The sequence below is a fragment of the Myotis lucifugus genome, unplaced genomic scaffold, assembly GCF_000147115.1.
Source record: "Myotis lucifugus unplaced genomic scaffold, Myoluc2.0 scaffold_562, whole genome shotgun sequence".
Lineage (NCBI taxonomy): Eukaryota > Metazoa > Chordata > Mammalia > Chiroptera > Vespertilionidae > Myotis > Myotis lucifugus.
This window is the reverse complement of record NW_005871610.1, coordinates 462,200-476,520: the sequence shown is the minus strand read 5'-3', so window position 1 is coordinate 476,520 and position 14,321 is coordinate 462,200. Positions and strand designations below refer to the sequence as shown.

Sequence of the window (14,321 nt, the reverse complement as noted above, 5' to 3'; positions counted from 1 at the left end):
GAGTTCATCAAAAATTTTAATTTGGAAAAAAAAAATTTAATTTGGGAGAAAAAACTGTATTTCAAAACATTAAGAAACAGTCCTGCCCTGGGTGGTGTGGTTCAGTTGGAGTGTCCCCCGTGCACCGAAGGATTGTAGGTTCAATTCCCAGTCAGGGAACATACCTAAGTTGTGGGTTCAATCTCCAGTCAGGGTGCATACGGGAGACAACTAATCAATGTTTCTCATGTCGATGTTTCTTTCTCTTGTCCTTCCTTTCTAAAATCAATAAAGTCAAAAAAATTAAAAGACCTCACAGTCCTAAGAAAGTTTTAGAATGAAGTGGCCTTCATAACCAGGAAAGGGATTCAGGAGATAAACCATTCAGTAGAAGGCTCTGTGTAAAAATGTTTATTTGTACTAATGTTTAGAATACGGGAACTAAAGAAAGAAAAAAGACACAACTCCAAAGCAACAGTGAATGAGGGCCTGCCCATGGCCAAGGGGAAGGCCACACCAGGGTGTCCTAGCGTGGAGTATCCCTCCCACTACTTCAGTGTTACCAAGCAGAAAACTGAGTTATCAGGGCGTGAAGACCTTACCAGCTGCTAGTGAGCGTGCAAGGGAAGAAAGGGATGTCTATGTGGCTTCCCTGTGACCCAGGACCCAGGATCCACAGAACAGGAGGCAGAGACTCTCAATTCAGTTAAGGGCAGGAGCTGAATACCCAGGTCCAGGAAGAACAAAAAGGGGATTACGGAGGTAGGCTTTTTTATCGAATTAAAAAACAGGCACATTGTCCAACATCTCCCTGTGACCCCCAAGCAGCTGGCCTGGACCCCTGATGCTTCCTCTCCCCACAAAACCAAAGGGAATAAGGAAGGGAAGCAGAAGATAGGAAATTCCAAGAGTGGGGAATGCTGCAGTCACTAGAGACCATCTGTTGAGAGTAAGCCAGGTAAGCACAAGAATTAGGGTGAAGCTGCTACTCCCCCCGGATGGGACAGGGCAGAACGCAGAGGGTGACCAAGAACCTACTGGCTTGGGCAAAGGATCCTCCGCAGCCGGAACAGAAGGCTGCAGAGAGCCACTCCGAGGGAAAGGGGTGGTGAGGCTAAGCAGCAGGAAGGGCATGGAAAGCTCCTCCAAGTTCTTCCTCAATTTACTCAGTTGCTCACTACCAGCTACTCCTGGTAAAGAGGTCCCAGCCTGACTCACCCCTGGGGGAAGGGAAAACCCTGGAGACCAGTGTGGAGGCAAAGCTGAGAGAGAAGAGAGCTGTTTCCTCCCACTCTTTCTCAGTGGACACTGTGTGAACCTGTGATCATCAGGGCCAGGGCCCAAGGCAGGCAAAGTGAATGCACTTCATGGAGAGCCATGAGAAGCTGGGCCCACAGGTACACCTTGGGGCATATGTTGCTCCGTTCTCCCTGAGGCCTGGGGCCAGAAGCAGTCAGAGCTGTCACTTTAGCTTGCTGCTGCCAAAGGCAAGTTGGCACCACCACTCCCCAGGTTCTCTGGACTTTTGAAAGGAGGAGGAAGGGAAAATGGGTTATGAAAAATAAGAGAGGAGGAAACAGCCCTAGATGTTTGGGGGAACAGGGGAATTGGCCACATCAAGAGGAGTTCTGGTTCTGGTAGATGGAAGCTTTCTCCTTCAGCAGGTCCAGACACAAGTGGCAGCTCCAACTTCCTACAGTACAGAGAAGCATAATGGGGTTAGGATGGCTCCCACACAATCTTAACCTGCTGTCCTTCCAATCCCCACACAACATCTCTGGTATCAGGACTGGCTACAGGCAGGATGGGAGACGTTCTGCATAGCAAAATTTCAAAGTTATCCTGAACTGGGAGAAACTGCTAGGTCTTCAAATACCATGAAAAATAATTCTCAATGGCGATGAAAGAATCACCTGGAGGCCCGGCCAGCATGGCTCAGTAGTTGAGCATTAACCTATGAACCAGGAGGTCATGGTTCAATTCTCAGTCAAGGCACATGCCCAGGATCCCCAGTAGGAGGCGTGCAGGAAGCAGCTAATCAATGATTCTCTCATCACTGATGTTTCTCTCTCTCTCCCTCTCCCTTCCTCTCTCGGAGCACACCCACGCTTTTCTTCCCTCTCGAGTGTGCATCTTTTCTCTCCTAAACTCTAAAGGTCCACACAAGACTTGCTCATGAATTCCTATAAAGGAGGGGTTTAGCACAGAAATTTGGCCGGAAGGGGCCTTGTGGAGAGGTAGTAATTTTTAACCAGGGGGGCAACAGGCAGTGGCAGCTCATCTGGGCTAACCCTTTCACTCTGTCCCCAAGGCCCCCCTTTCTCTGACTTTTCAGTGAGTTCTCGCAGCCCCACTGTGGGTCACTTCTTCTCCATAACATCTCTAGTGAGCCAATGCAGAGCACCTAGGCTCGCTCTATTGCCTCTTCTATCCTAAGCACTTCCTTTGTTTCACTGTCTCCAGTTTTAATAAACATACTCTCAAAATAAAAAAACAACAAAAATCATTCTTAGCTTGAAAGCTAATTAAACTAGGTGCAGCTAGATTTGGCTGTGGGGTAGTCTGCCAACCCCTGACCTAGAGCCTATGCCATCTGATGGCTTCTACGCTCCCCTACCCCCTGCTGTCTGCAGCTCTCCACTACTTTAGTGTCTGACAGTACTTCCAAAGGAAAGCCTTCTACAGTTAATAAAGAATTGTATCAGTAAATTGATACTTTATGGTTAAAAAAGTAAAACACAGAACTCATTACTTCTCCCCAAAGTAGATTTCTAAACTCAGCATGACAGGTGTCAAGAGCAGCTGCTAAAGACTCAGACTTTGTTAGTGGCCTGCTTCTCTTGGGGGGAGGGGAGGATCACTATTTGACCTTACAAGTTAGCTTACATCACATAGTAAGTCACTCTCTTGCTTGGAATGCTGGCCCACATCCTTTGTGCATAGTAACAGCTTCTGGGCATTCACATCTCCTGAGTAAGCTCATGAATTCCTATAAAGGAGGGTTTAGCACAGAAATTTGGCCGGAAGGGGCCTTGTGGAGAGGTAGCCACTTTTTGGTGCCATCACTGGTTCTTCAAAGAGCTTCCATAAACGTGGAGCATTATTAAGCAAACTATTGAAGGCCCAGAGTGACCCATTCAGGCTCCAGGTTCAAGTCCCTTCCAGACTGGGTAGAAATGAACACTCAGATTTGTCAGGTTCAAAGAGCTGGTACCAAAACATCACTTCAGACAAGCTATGGAGTGCGTTTCCTGGACTAACTGGAGGAAAACAAATCACTCCTTCTGGCAATTGTTCTCTGCTCGGTGTCTGCTCTCTCTCGGACTGCTGATGTTTGCAAATTTATCTGGTGATAATGTGCAATCATGATACATTTGAAGTTGAAATCCTAGGAAAGCATTCTAAACTGAGTGAAGGTAAAGTGCCTCCGCCCCGATTTGGAAGGATTATCACTGATAAGAGAACTCATTTATTATACAGGAGATGGTCCAAGCTACTAATAACTGTTCTGAGTAAAAGATCCAGGCGACCTACCTTCCGGAGGCTCAGACATGGACGGGGTAAGACAGTACATGTGGTAGCCACGGTCACAGTCGTCACAGAAGAGCAGCTGGTCCTAGAGAAGGCACGACGGAAGAGGAAGGGAGGAGGTGAATGACTGATGGGCCTCAGGTAGGCCACTGGGGACAGATAGGAAGGAGAGCTATGTAGACACTGCTGCTACTTCCAAGAAAGATGAGGTCAGTGGCAGGTAAGGACAGACATGGGCATCTCTGCATGAAAACCACTGGTGCCCAGCTCTACCCTATCAGCTGCCTAACTGATTTCATGGTCCCCAGTGTCCCCTACAATCCATTTTCCACAGAGCAGCAAAGTTATCTTTATAAGACATGCCACATCACTGCCCTGATTAAACCCTCAGACCTGGTGATCCTGCCTTCCAACCTCATCTTCTACCTGCTATCCCAATGCAAGAAGGCTCCACCCAGCTACACTGGTTTGTTCGCCTGGTCTTTGCTCTCGCTGTTCCATTCCTGGGAATGCCCCACCTCAAATCTTCTTGGATTGGCTCCTTGGTATCATCCAAACCTCAAAACCAACACCACCTCCTCAGAAAAGCCATCTCTGACTATCTAAGTCAGCCAGTTTCTCTCTGCCACATTATTGGTTTCATTTTCTTCATGGCACATCATAAAAATGTCGTTTCCTTGCTTATTCCCACAGGAATATAAATTCCATGAAACCAGGGGCCTTGTTTGTCTTGTTTGGTGTGCTTAGTGTCTAGAACAGTGTCTGACACCACGCAGATTGTCAGCAAACACCTGCCAAACAAAGTTCCACCCAGGACGCTGGGGAGGGGCATGCAGAGTTTGCCCCCTCTCACTAGAAAGCTCACTTTAGAGGGAACTGTGGAAAAAACAGTAAGAGCTGAGGAGTGTGCTGGGAGGGGCAGGGACACGCACGTCATTCTCGGAGGTGCCACAGATGTTGCAGCATTTGCACTCGATGCACTGCCAGCGGTAGGTCTTCACTGCTGCCATCATCACGGGCGTGAACTGCAGGCAAGACGGATGCCCTGTGGGAGGGAGGAGCAAGTAAAACAGGAGCTGGAAATGGGGGAGAAGCGAGGTGACCTGGCTGACTGTGACAGCCACTGGACAAGTCAAGAGCCTCTTGGGGACTGGGTGCTGGCTGTGGCAGCCCTTGCCCTTGGAAGTACCTGAGCGGCCACAGTCAGAACAGGACACCAGCTCCTCGGGCTGTCCTGTCTTCTTGTTGATTTTTGAGTCCCCCAGGCAGAAGTCGCAGTAGTTGTTGGGCAGGGCCAATCCATCGGGACCCTTCTTGGCTATAGCGAGAAAGAAAGAACTCTGATACCCCTGGGGGCCTTGAGGTCTCTCACCATCCCCAAAGGAGGGTTTTTCATAACCAGGCCGACTCCTGCTTGTCCCACTTCTGACACCTCAGCTTACATTTCTGCTCCTCGGACCTCTGGGAAACGGGGGTGGGTGGCTGAGAGTCTTCCTTGTCCTCGCCCTCCTCCTCAGCCAAGTGGGAGTGGGCATAGTGATAACTGAGGCCTGGTCGGTTCTTGTAACGTTTTCCACAGACTGAGTGGGGAGAAGATTGCAGAGAAAGGTATTAGGATCCGAGAGTGCCACATCCCTCTCCCTCTAAGCTGTGGGCTCCACCTGAGGCAGAGACAACCACCCCACCCCAATCAGCTCTATTCTGGGACAGGCCTTTAGTGGCGGCTGCTTCTCCTTGGTCAGGAGCATCGGGCCCTGGGGCTCTCCAGCTTCCATGGCTCTTCTCCCTGCTAAACCCCAATCCATGGCCACCTCTACTCTTCCACATTAGCTGTCTGTGAGACTGAGCCCGGGCCCATCAACACTTGCCCTGGGAATAGTCTGGGGAGCTCCAGGTCAGGAAGGAAAGGGAATTTCTATAGTCTTGCAATATGATAGGGAGGAGAGGAAAGGTAAGAAAGATAATCCAAACTTTCCCCCGCCTCTTAGTAAATGAGGGAGGCTCGTATATATACCCCGTATATAACACGGAGCCCATCTCTGCCCAGTGGATAAAGGTTTAGGGCCTGGGTCTCTTGGGGATAACCTGTCAACTGAGTCTGCAAGGCAGCTGGCCCCCAAAGAAATTCAAAGACACTCCCAACCAATCAGTGCCCTGCCCAACCCCACCAACCAGCAAGGAAAGCAATCTCCACGAGGCACCTTGTACTTTTGAGCAGTGATACCAAGAAGAGCCAGGGAGCCAGCAGGAAAGGAGTGGGAAGAGGATGGGAGGAGGAGTTGGCAGGATGATGGGAACATTAGCTCACCACCAAGTGGCTGTTTGGGGGAAAGGGGAGCAGAGGGATCTGTTTGTAACGGGTTTCTTATAATGCTTTTGAAGCCACCCCATGCAGTGGGCCTGAGCAGCCCTAGCAGCAAGTTTGTGGGACACAAGCAGTGGGAAAGGCAGCTTCCAGGACTGAGGATTGGAGCACAACAGAAGCCCACTGCTCCCATCCCCAAGCCATTCCAGAGATTTTTAAACCAGCATCACAGGAGATGAGAAAGGCAAGAGGAACAAGGGAGGAGGGAAAAAGGGATAGGAAAACCAAAAGTCTGAAAAGTTGAGAGAGCTACCTCTCTGGGGCGCTTTCGAGGTATGCTTTTGTTTGAAACTATCTGAAAGACAGAAAGAAAAGTCATGAGAAGAAGGCCTTGATATACTTGAGACAGGAGCAGCAGCAGCAGGAAAGCGGAGCAAACGAGAGAGAAACCTCAGCGGCGATGGTGCTCCCAGGGTGGAGGGACAGAAGTGGGAGGTCAGAGCAAAGGGGGAGAACAGACGTTGAAAAACTTGGTGTTGGACTTCTGGGGCCCTGGCCTGACTGGGGCCAGCAGACCTGGATGCCATCTATCAAGAGGCTGATTCTGCCTGCTGTGCGTGGCCCCTTCACCAGCCCCCTCCCCCCCAGGGGATAGCAGAAGTCTCTCCCAGAGCATGCAGGTCCCACCCACCCGGTAGCAGAATGCAAGGCCTCCCTGAGGTCCCAGAGGAAATCAGTCAGCAGGCAGGACAAGAGTCCAGGCTTGTTTTACCGCTCTGAGCAAGAACACAGCCCTCCCTCCTCTCACATCCTGAGCAGGAGCTGGGTCCAAGGCAAGGACTACCCACCCACTCAGGAGGCACTCACTGTCACAGGCATAGGGCTTGTCTCGGTCCTCTAGGATGGAAGCGTCCAGTTTCTTACGGGCACTGCTAACACCTTTACCCTGCCAAAAAGGGCAAAAAGATGCTCTTACTAACGTGTCTGGGCCTAAGGAGTTTAAACTCTCCTGGAAGTGGCTGCTAATCTCACTCGAATCCACAGGCTTCCCTGCCCCAGGCTGTAGGCAGCACCTTGGCCCCTCACCTTGGATTTCCCTTTGCCCCGACGCTTGGGAGTGTCTTCTTCATAGTCCTCATCATCGAGGTCATCCAGGAAGTCATCCGGTTCTAGGATCCGCTGAGTGGGTAGGAGGATTAGGATTAGGATGGGCAGAAATAATGTACGTCCAAAAGTTCCCCCACAATGGCGGTGGCAAGGCTACCAGAACCTCCTTTGTGACCTGGTCTCTCCATTCTAGCCTCATTTCTCACGGCTACCCTTCAACACCCTATAACCCTGCCCTTCTCCCTTCGATGTTTTGGGCTCGCCCTCCTCTGTGCCACTCATGTTGTTCCCCTAGCCTGGAATGCCTTTCCCACCATGTTTCCATACAGATTTCCGACACCCCAAGTGACCATGCCCTCTCCTGCCTCTGATCTGCTGCCCCGGAAGCACGTTTATCGGTGGTCCCCTTCCAGTGCTTCACTTACTAGATTTAGAGCCTTCCTTCTTAACTGTGTGGACTTATGGGGAATTTTTGTTAACTGCTGTTTCAGCCTCTCTATGTGAAATGGGGACCACAGTACCTACTTCGTAAGGTTGTATAAACTGGAGAAAATGATGGAAAAGCACTTAGTACTGTGCCTGCAGTAATTTTAGCTCTTACTATTTTTATGTATAGTTTTATGTGCCTGTTGGCAGGGACCAGTTCTATTTCACTTATGTAACCCCAGGCACCCAAAAACTTTTGTGACAGATGAATGAGGGAGAGTCTGAACTTAGAAAGAAAGGAGCGGGAAAGACAGTGAAGCTGGTCAGTACCCAGCACTAATTAGGGACTCAGAACTCCGGGGCCTGCCTCCTGGCCCACAGCTTGCCCCCATTCTGATTACGCCTCTCATGAGGAGAAGGCTCTGTACCATCAAAGCTCCCTTAGCCAAAGTGTGAATTTTGTACCTTCCGTGCTCGACTGTTGGTCACAGGAAACTCGCCCAGGCTGTCATCATCAACTCGGGGATCTGGGGCGCCTCGCTTCTCCAGGGGGTCAGTGCGCAACAGAGCCTCTAAACTACTGCCGTCCTGAGAGATCAGCCCCTCCTTCTTCAGGGTCTGGTCTGTGTCTGCAGGCAAGGTCAGGATGAGGCAAGGCTCAGAAGGGCTGAAAGCAGACCGCGCTGGTCTATAGAGTGCTAGGCCAGCCACAGGCCAGTCACTGTCTTCTGGTCTCTGGCTGCCCAGGAACCAAGACACCCTAATTCACTTGGCACCATAAATTATCTGTTTATCTGTCTCTTCTATTAGACCGAGTTCTATAAAGAAAGGATCACATCTTATTCATTTTGGTATCCTCACAATCTAGCATTAGGACTGGTATATAACAGATCAGCAGGCCTACCATGCAGCAGGCCATGACCCTGCTCAGGAAGGAGTGGGCTTACCTGGTTTAATAGATGGGAAAGAAAGTCTTGGGTCCTCAGGAGGGTGGGCTCGCCGCTTTTTCCGCCAGCGCCGGGCAGGGTAAGAGTACAGCTGCCCAGAGGCCAATCCTGTGGAAGGAAGAGAGAGAAGTCAAGCCCTAACCCAGTTCTAGAAAATAATATCGAACACTTTCTAGATGAATAGGCCCCATGAGTTCTAGAGCAAAGGAAGAATATGGGCAATGCCGGGGGCGGGGGTGGGTGGAGTAATTTATAGAAAAGAAAAACAGATGTGAACTCAGGGGCCTGGGCTAACACAGAACTCTGCAGAAGCCCAATAACAGCCTCAGTCCTGCAGAAAACCCAGCAGCTGGTATGAACCTGTCTGCTGCTTCATGAATATGAAGACCATATCCATCCATGTGGAAAGCAGTAGGGAAACCCTCTCAGCCGGCTCACCCCTAAAATGAGGAAGCTTCTTCTTCCTTGTGCTCCTGAGTCTGAACCCTCACCTGGACCCCGGTGTCGCTTTTCCATCCAGATATAACAGTTGCTCTGGGCCACTCCGGTCTGTGAGTCCAAGAAAGGCAGGCGCACGCTGCGCTCAGCACAGAGACGGGCATTGTAATTGTGGCACTGCTCCATGGCATCTTTGTAGTACTGCTCCCCAAGGCTGCAGGAAAGACAACAATCAGGAGTGTGTCTATGTGTTGGGGGTGAGGGGCAGGGCACAAGGTGCTGAACTATCCCTCACCCTTCCCGTTTGCTTCTCCAGAGGCTCAAGAGTCTGGGAGACTGTTGCTTTGGTTCTATCTGCCTCCATTTCTGCCTCATGAGACACCAAGCCCCTTCACTAAGCCATTACAAGAAAAGGCACTTTACAAATAAATTACTATTGGGAACACATGATTTCTTCATGTGTCTAATCAGACTTAAGTGTAATTCACAAAGAGAACAAACTAATGTTTATTTTGGCCCTTTCATGAGTCCAAACCCCGAGGCACTCAAGATGCTATTTCTAACAGGGGTCAAGAAAGAAATAAGGAAAAAAATGCTATATATTTCTCTTAACCCTTATACTCTGAGAAGCAGTGGTTAGCTCCTTTTTATAAAAGCGGAAAAGAGTTCAACAAGGTTTGGGAGACGCAAACTACAGTATATCTATAAATGAAATTCTATTTAGCCATAAAGAAAAAAGAAAGTTCTTCATGTACTAATATTGAATAATCTCCAAGACAACTAGGAAAAAAAAAAAAAAAGCAAGGTAAGGTGTTGAGAAGTGTTACAGGATGCTACCATTTATGGAAAAAAGAGGAGGAAAAGAAACTGTAGGCCTCCAGGGAGAAAAACCAGGTGACTAGGGGACTTATTAATTCTGTATACTAAGTTTAGAGTCCATGAAAAACACCTGAAAAAACCTGAACTTCCTTGAAAACTACTCTCTCTCTCTTTTTTTAAAGGCTATTATTTTAATTTACCAACATCCAACATGTACTTTGTTTTTGAACATATAATTGCAGAAAGTAATGATCAACTTTACTTTTGCAGGGAACACTCAGTTATCTCAAATTATATATTGCAAAATTATAAAGGAATTATTAAACCCACATTAATTCATGTTGATATAAATTTAGGAGATATGCACATAACAAATTTTTAAAAATGGGTGTAGTAAATTAAAAGTAAATAGTAATGGTGCTTCTGTTCCTAAAATATGATACATTGGGACATGTTCCTTAAAAATGTGCTTAGAGCCCTAGCTGGTTTGGCTCAGTGGATACAGAGTTGGCCTTCGGACTGAAGGGGTCCTGGATTCGATTCCAGTCAAGGGCACATGTCCAGGTTGCAGGCTCGATCCCCAGCAGGGGGCGTGCAGGAGGCAGCCAATCAGTGATTCTCTCTCATCATTGATGTTTTTCTCTCTCCCTCTCCTTTCCTCTCTGAAATTAATAAAAATATTAAAAGTAAAATAAAATAGATTTGATTGGCTGCCTCCTGCACGCCCCCCACAGGGGATGGAGCCCACAACCTGGGCATGTGTCCTGACCAGGAATCAAACCTTGATCTCTTGTGTCATAGGTCGATACGCAACCACTGAGCCACACTGGTTGGGCTCAATTTGAAATTGTAATCAAGGGTAAACCTTTAAGTGGTCTAAAAAGCTGGAATATTGCACAGTGCCAGGGATTATCTGGTTCTAAGCATGTATATGGAAACAATGTTGTTCTCATCCTTTAGGGCTTACTAAGCACTTTAGCCCTGGAGCTTAAACGATAACAATTCATATTTATATATTTGATCAATCTTAAAATAAACAGGGCAGAGATGACTTCTTTCTCACAGTATCTCCAGGACCAATGAAGATGTCTGGGCATCTTGATTTGACTTGGGAGTAAAAGGACCTGACTTGGCTGAAAGTCATCAAATGTGAACATTGAGTCAAACCATGGGATCTCCAGGTCCTCTGCTATAGACAGGGGAAGCTGGACTAGATAAGTTCCAACATATTCCACGAGAGGAGACTCATGAAAAGCTGAACAGAGTAAGCCTGTGTTGCTTATGTCCCTATCTTGAGCTACATCAACAAACCCTTCTGGAATCTGAGGGGGGTTTCACCGAGCAGCTGCAATCGACCACTTAGGCTCAGCTTAGCATGTTGCCAGCAACTGAAAGTCACCCCACACACAAGGCAGTGACACCACAGGACAGCCTGGCGTGCTTCAGCGAGCTGTGGTGACTGTAATGTGAGGCAGGCATAAACCTCGTGTTGGAGTGGAGGAATGAAACAGGCTCACATTTGCTGGCCTTTAGGAGGCAGCCACGTCCTCATAATACAGAGGAAAACGGGATAAACAAGGCTGAGTGCAGCAGCTCCTTTGTTTCTGCTGATGGGAATTGATACTGACACTGCAAGTCAAATGGAAGGAGGGCCAGACTGGCTGAGAGCTGCAAAGGCAAAGCAAGGAGGCTGGAAACAGTGTGAGGGGAATGGATGAGAGATGGTTACCAAAGTTCTTATGAGTTAAGTGAAATTTCAGAAGGTGGGACAAAGTGTCTTGTGAGTAAGAGAGGTGGGAATAAAACAAGTTGTGGGGAGAGAGGACCTGATCAGGACAGAGCACGAGAGAATGAGAGAGCTCTGAAAACTTAAGAGTCCTATCGCGAGAAATTTCAAGCTAACTTTATTCTCTTAATCTTGTTACCTAACAGGTTTCAAAACTAGTCAGCAGCCACAGATATTTACTACTATTATTTTACCCTAGTAAATACCTTAGAGATTGTTTCAATTATGACACCACATTTGGAGGCACACAGAATTTATAAATAGGAAAATTCTTCCCCCAGAACAAGATGTAAGTCAGAGGCAGCTGGTGTGGCTCCGTTGGTTGGGCATCGTCCTGTGCACCCAATGGTCTCAGGTTGGATTTGCCTGGGTTTTCTGGCTCGATCCCCAATGGGGGGCATGCAGGAGGTGGCCAACTGATGTTTCTCTCTTACATTGATGTTTCTATCTCTCCCATTCCTTTCCTCTCTCTAAAAATCAAATTTAAGTTTTTTTTTAAAAAAAGATGTAAGCTAGAAAAGATGAGTAGTAGTCCTGACCCTGATGTATAACCTCAGCTGTCAGAAGACTAGGCACACCATGATCAAGAAAAGCTATGGAAAAGCATTTTTTTCCAGGTGGGAATGGTACTGAAAGAATGGAACCCCTTTTAAAGGGAAAGTTCTGTAGGAACATGTATTGTGATCCACAGCCCTCTGCAACTAGAACCAAGGAAGACAGTGTTGGTTTCTCATTACTGGTACTCAGGAACCAGTGGCTGGTGACCCTCCCAATCTCTACAGCTCTTGAAAGAGAAAGAAGATGTCATGCTCTATTTAAATGGGCAACCCCTTACTTCTAACACTACACAAAAGGGTTGGCAACCCTATTTCCCTGAAGAAAGTCTTTCAACATAAAAAATCTCACTACAGCCTGGCCAGCGTGGCTCAGTGGTTGAGTGTCAACCTATGAACCAGGAGGTCAGGGTTCGATTCCTGGTCAGGGCACGTGCCCGGAGGCAGCCCAATCAATGGTTCTCTCTCATCACTGATGTTTCTATCTCTCTTTCCCTCTCCCTTCCTCTCTTAAATAAAAATATATTTTTAAAAAATCTGCCGAAACCGGTTTGGCTCAGTGGATAGAGCGTCGGCCTGCGGACTGAAAGGTCCCAGGTTCGATTCCGGTCAAGGGCATGTACCTGGGTTGCGGGCACATCCCCAGTGGGAGATGTGCAGGAGGCAGCTGATGGATGTTTCTCTCTCATCGATGTTTCTAACTCTCTATCTCTTTCCCTTCCTCTCTGTAAAAATTCAATAAAATATATTTAAAAAATAATAATTAAAAAAAGATAAAAAATCTCACTACATAATACTCTCAAAATCTAGGCAAGCCTGACATTCCCCCAGTATAGTAAGATTTCTAAGGTATTAGCTGTATTTTTTCGGGAAGCACGAAACCTGTGTAAAACCTCCCCTTACCATGGGATGGGGGGAGTCAACAAAGAGAAAGGCAGACAAAGAAAGAAAGAACATCCGAATCAGGAAAAATAAGTATACAAGTGGCAGATCAACAGCATCGTTTCTACATGGAGGGACATGTCAGTGTGCAGAGAGAGGGGGGAAACTGGAGCGGGCAGATCGGAGAGAAAGACAATAATGTTGGGAGGATGGATAGCTGAAAGCAGGGGGATCCAGCTAAAAGCAAGTAAAAAAAAAGCCAAAACACAAAACCACAGGGGGAGGAGAAGGCACTTAGCTTAATGGAAGGGGAAAGCATTCGGAGGAAAAGGCTGGGGCAGGGAGGGAGGGAGGAGAGGCAGCTCCTCTCACTGAAAGGCTCCTGGGGAGAGTGGGCTCGGCCCCCCACAGACAGACAGACAGACAGACAGACAGAAGCGGTGAGTCCCTGCACAGTTCCCCAGCCTCTCCCTGGCCATCCACTCGGCACCCCAAAGCCCCGACTAGACACCTGGACCCGCTCAGGGTTCCGACCCGGCACCAAGCCCCACTGAAGGGGGGCCGCTCCGCCCGCCCCGGCGTGAACCCCTTTCTACACTCATGCAGGTTCCTCCTCGGGGAGGAGGCCGGTCCAAGCAAGTCCCAGAGCATCTGCCACTCGCAGCTCCCGGCCTTTCTCCGTTTCCCCAGCAACGATGAACCTGAACTTTGCTCGCCACCTGCCCCGCACAGGGAGCTGCCCGCCACGAAGACACCGGCCCATCGCCGCTCCAGGCGGCACCGCTTCGGTCCAGAGCCCGGGTGCGATGCCGGGATGCGCCGACGCAAGGCCCTTCCCCTGAGGTTCCTGCCCTTGTGTTCCCGGCTCCTCCAACACTTTCTTCTCGGGGATGTTGTTGGTGTTGGGGACCTGATACTCTAAGACCCCACCCCCCCACGTCACGCAGCTGTTCAGAGAAGAAAAAAAGTCCTCGCGATGCTGAACGCGCAGAGCTGCAAGCCGGCTGCTTCGGGCCGGCTGGGGGCAGCCACCGGGAGGGGCCCGGTGCCCGCTCCGCCGGGGACCGGGTGGGGTCCCCGGGCCGCCCTCCCCCAGGCTCCCCCGACTGCGGCCTCTTCGGGAACGGCCCCGGGACAAGTTTCTTTTCGGACGCAACACGGGCCCCCACACTCCTGCAAAACCGCCGGCTGAAGGAACGCTCAGACCCGCCCGCCCCCGCCGAGCCCAGGGCGGGCTGCCCGCGAGGGGCTCCCGAGTGCCCCTCGGGGCCTCCACCAGTTTCCAAAGGAGCGCAACGTCTTCTTCGGACCCTCCTGCTGCCCTTCCCCGGGGGAATTCCAACACGGGCTTCCCGGCACGTCCCTCTTTTCGCCTTGTTCCCTTCCGCGCCACCCTCTTCTTCCCGGCCCCTTCCAGGGCCCCCCGGCCCAGGAAAGAAAGAAACCGCCACTCAAAGCTTCACCCCATTTTTCCCCCCCGCCCCCATCTTCCCTGCCCCTCTTCCTCAGGCCGGGAGGCCCGACCCACGCGCAGGCGCGGGGACCTA

At 49.5% G+C, this 14,321-nt stretch overlaps 1 protein-coding gene across 3 annotated transcripts in view; it reads right to left on the bottom strand.

The window, feature by feature from the left end:
* Positions 1–375: 375 nt before the first annotated feature.
* DPF2 (double PHD fingers 2) overlaps positions 376–14,321 on the bottom strand; it is a 31,482-nt gene continuing 17,536 nt past the window's right edge. For 2 of the 3 annotated variants that reach the window (XM_023745646.1, XM_023745645.1), the window contains exons 2-12: positions 8,787–8,947; positions 8,296–8,403; positions 7,814–7,977; positions 6,902–6,994; positions 6,683–6,761; positions 6,129–6,170; positions 4,953–5,090; positions 4,700–4,828; positions 4,443–4,555; positions 3,514–3,595; positions 376–1,672 (exon numbers count right to left, since the gene is read on the bottom strand). In XM_023745646.1, coding sequence (XP_023601414.1) covers positions 1,596–1,672; positions 3,514–3,595; positions 4,443–4,555; positions 4,700–4,828; positions 4,953–5,090; positions 6,129–6,170; positions 6,683–6,761; positions 6,902–6,994; positions 7,814–7,977; positions 8,296–8,403; positions 8,787–8,919 — 1,158 coding nt within the window. In that variant the 5' untranslated portion in view covers positions 8,920–8,947 and the 3' untranslated portion in view covers positions 376–1,595. The remainder of the gene's footprint in view (positions 1,673–3,513; positions 3,596–4,442; positions 4,556–4,699; positions 4,829–4,952; positions 5,091–6,128; positions 6,171–6,682; positions 6,762–6,901; positions 6,995–7,813; positions 7,978–8,295; positions 8,404–8,786; positions 8,948–14,321) is intronic. The other variant, XM_023745647.1, reaches the window with a different exon arrangement.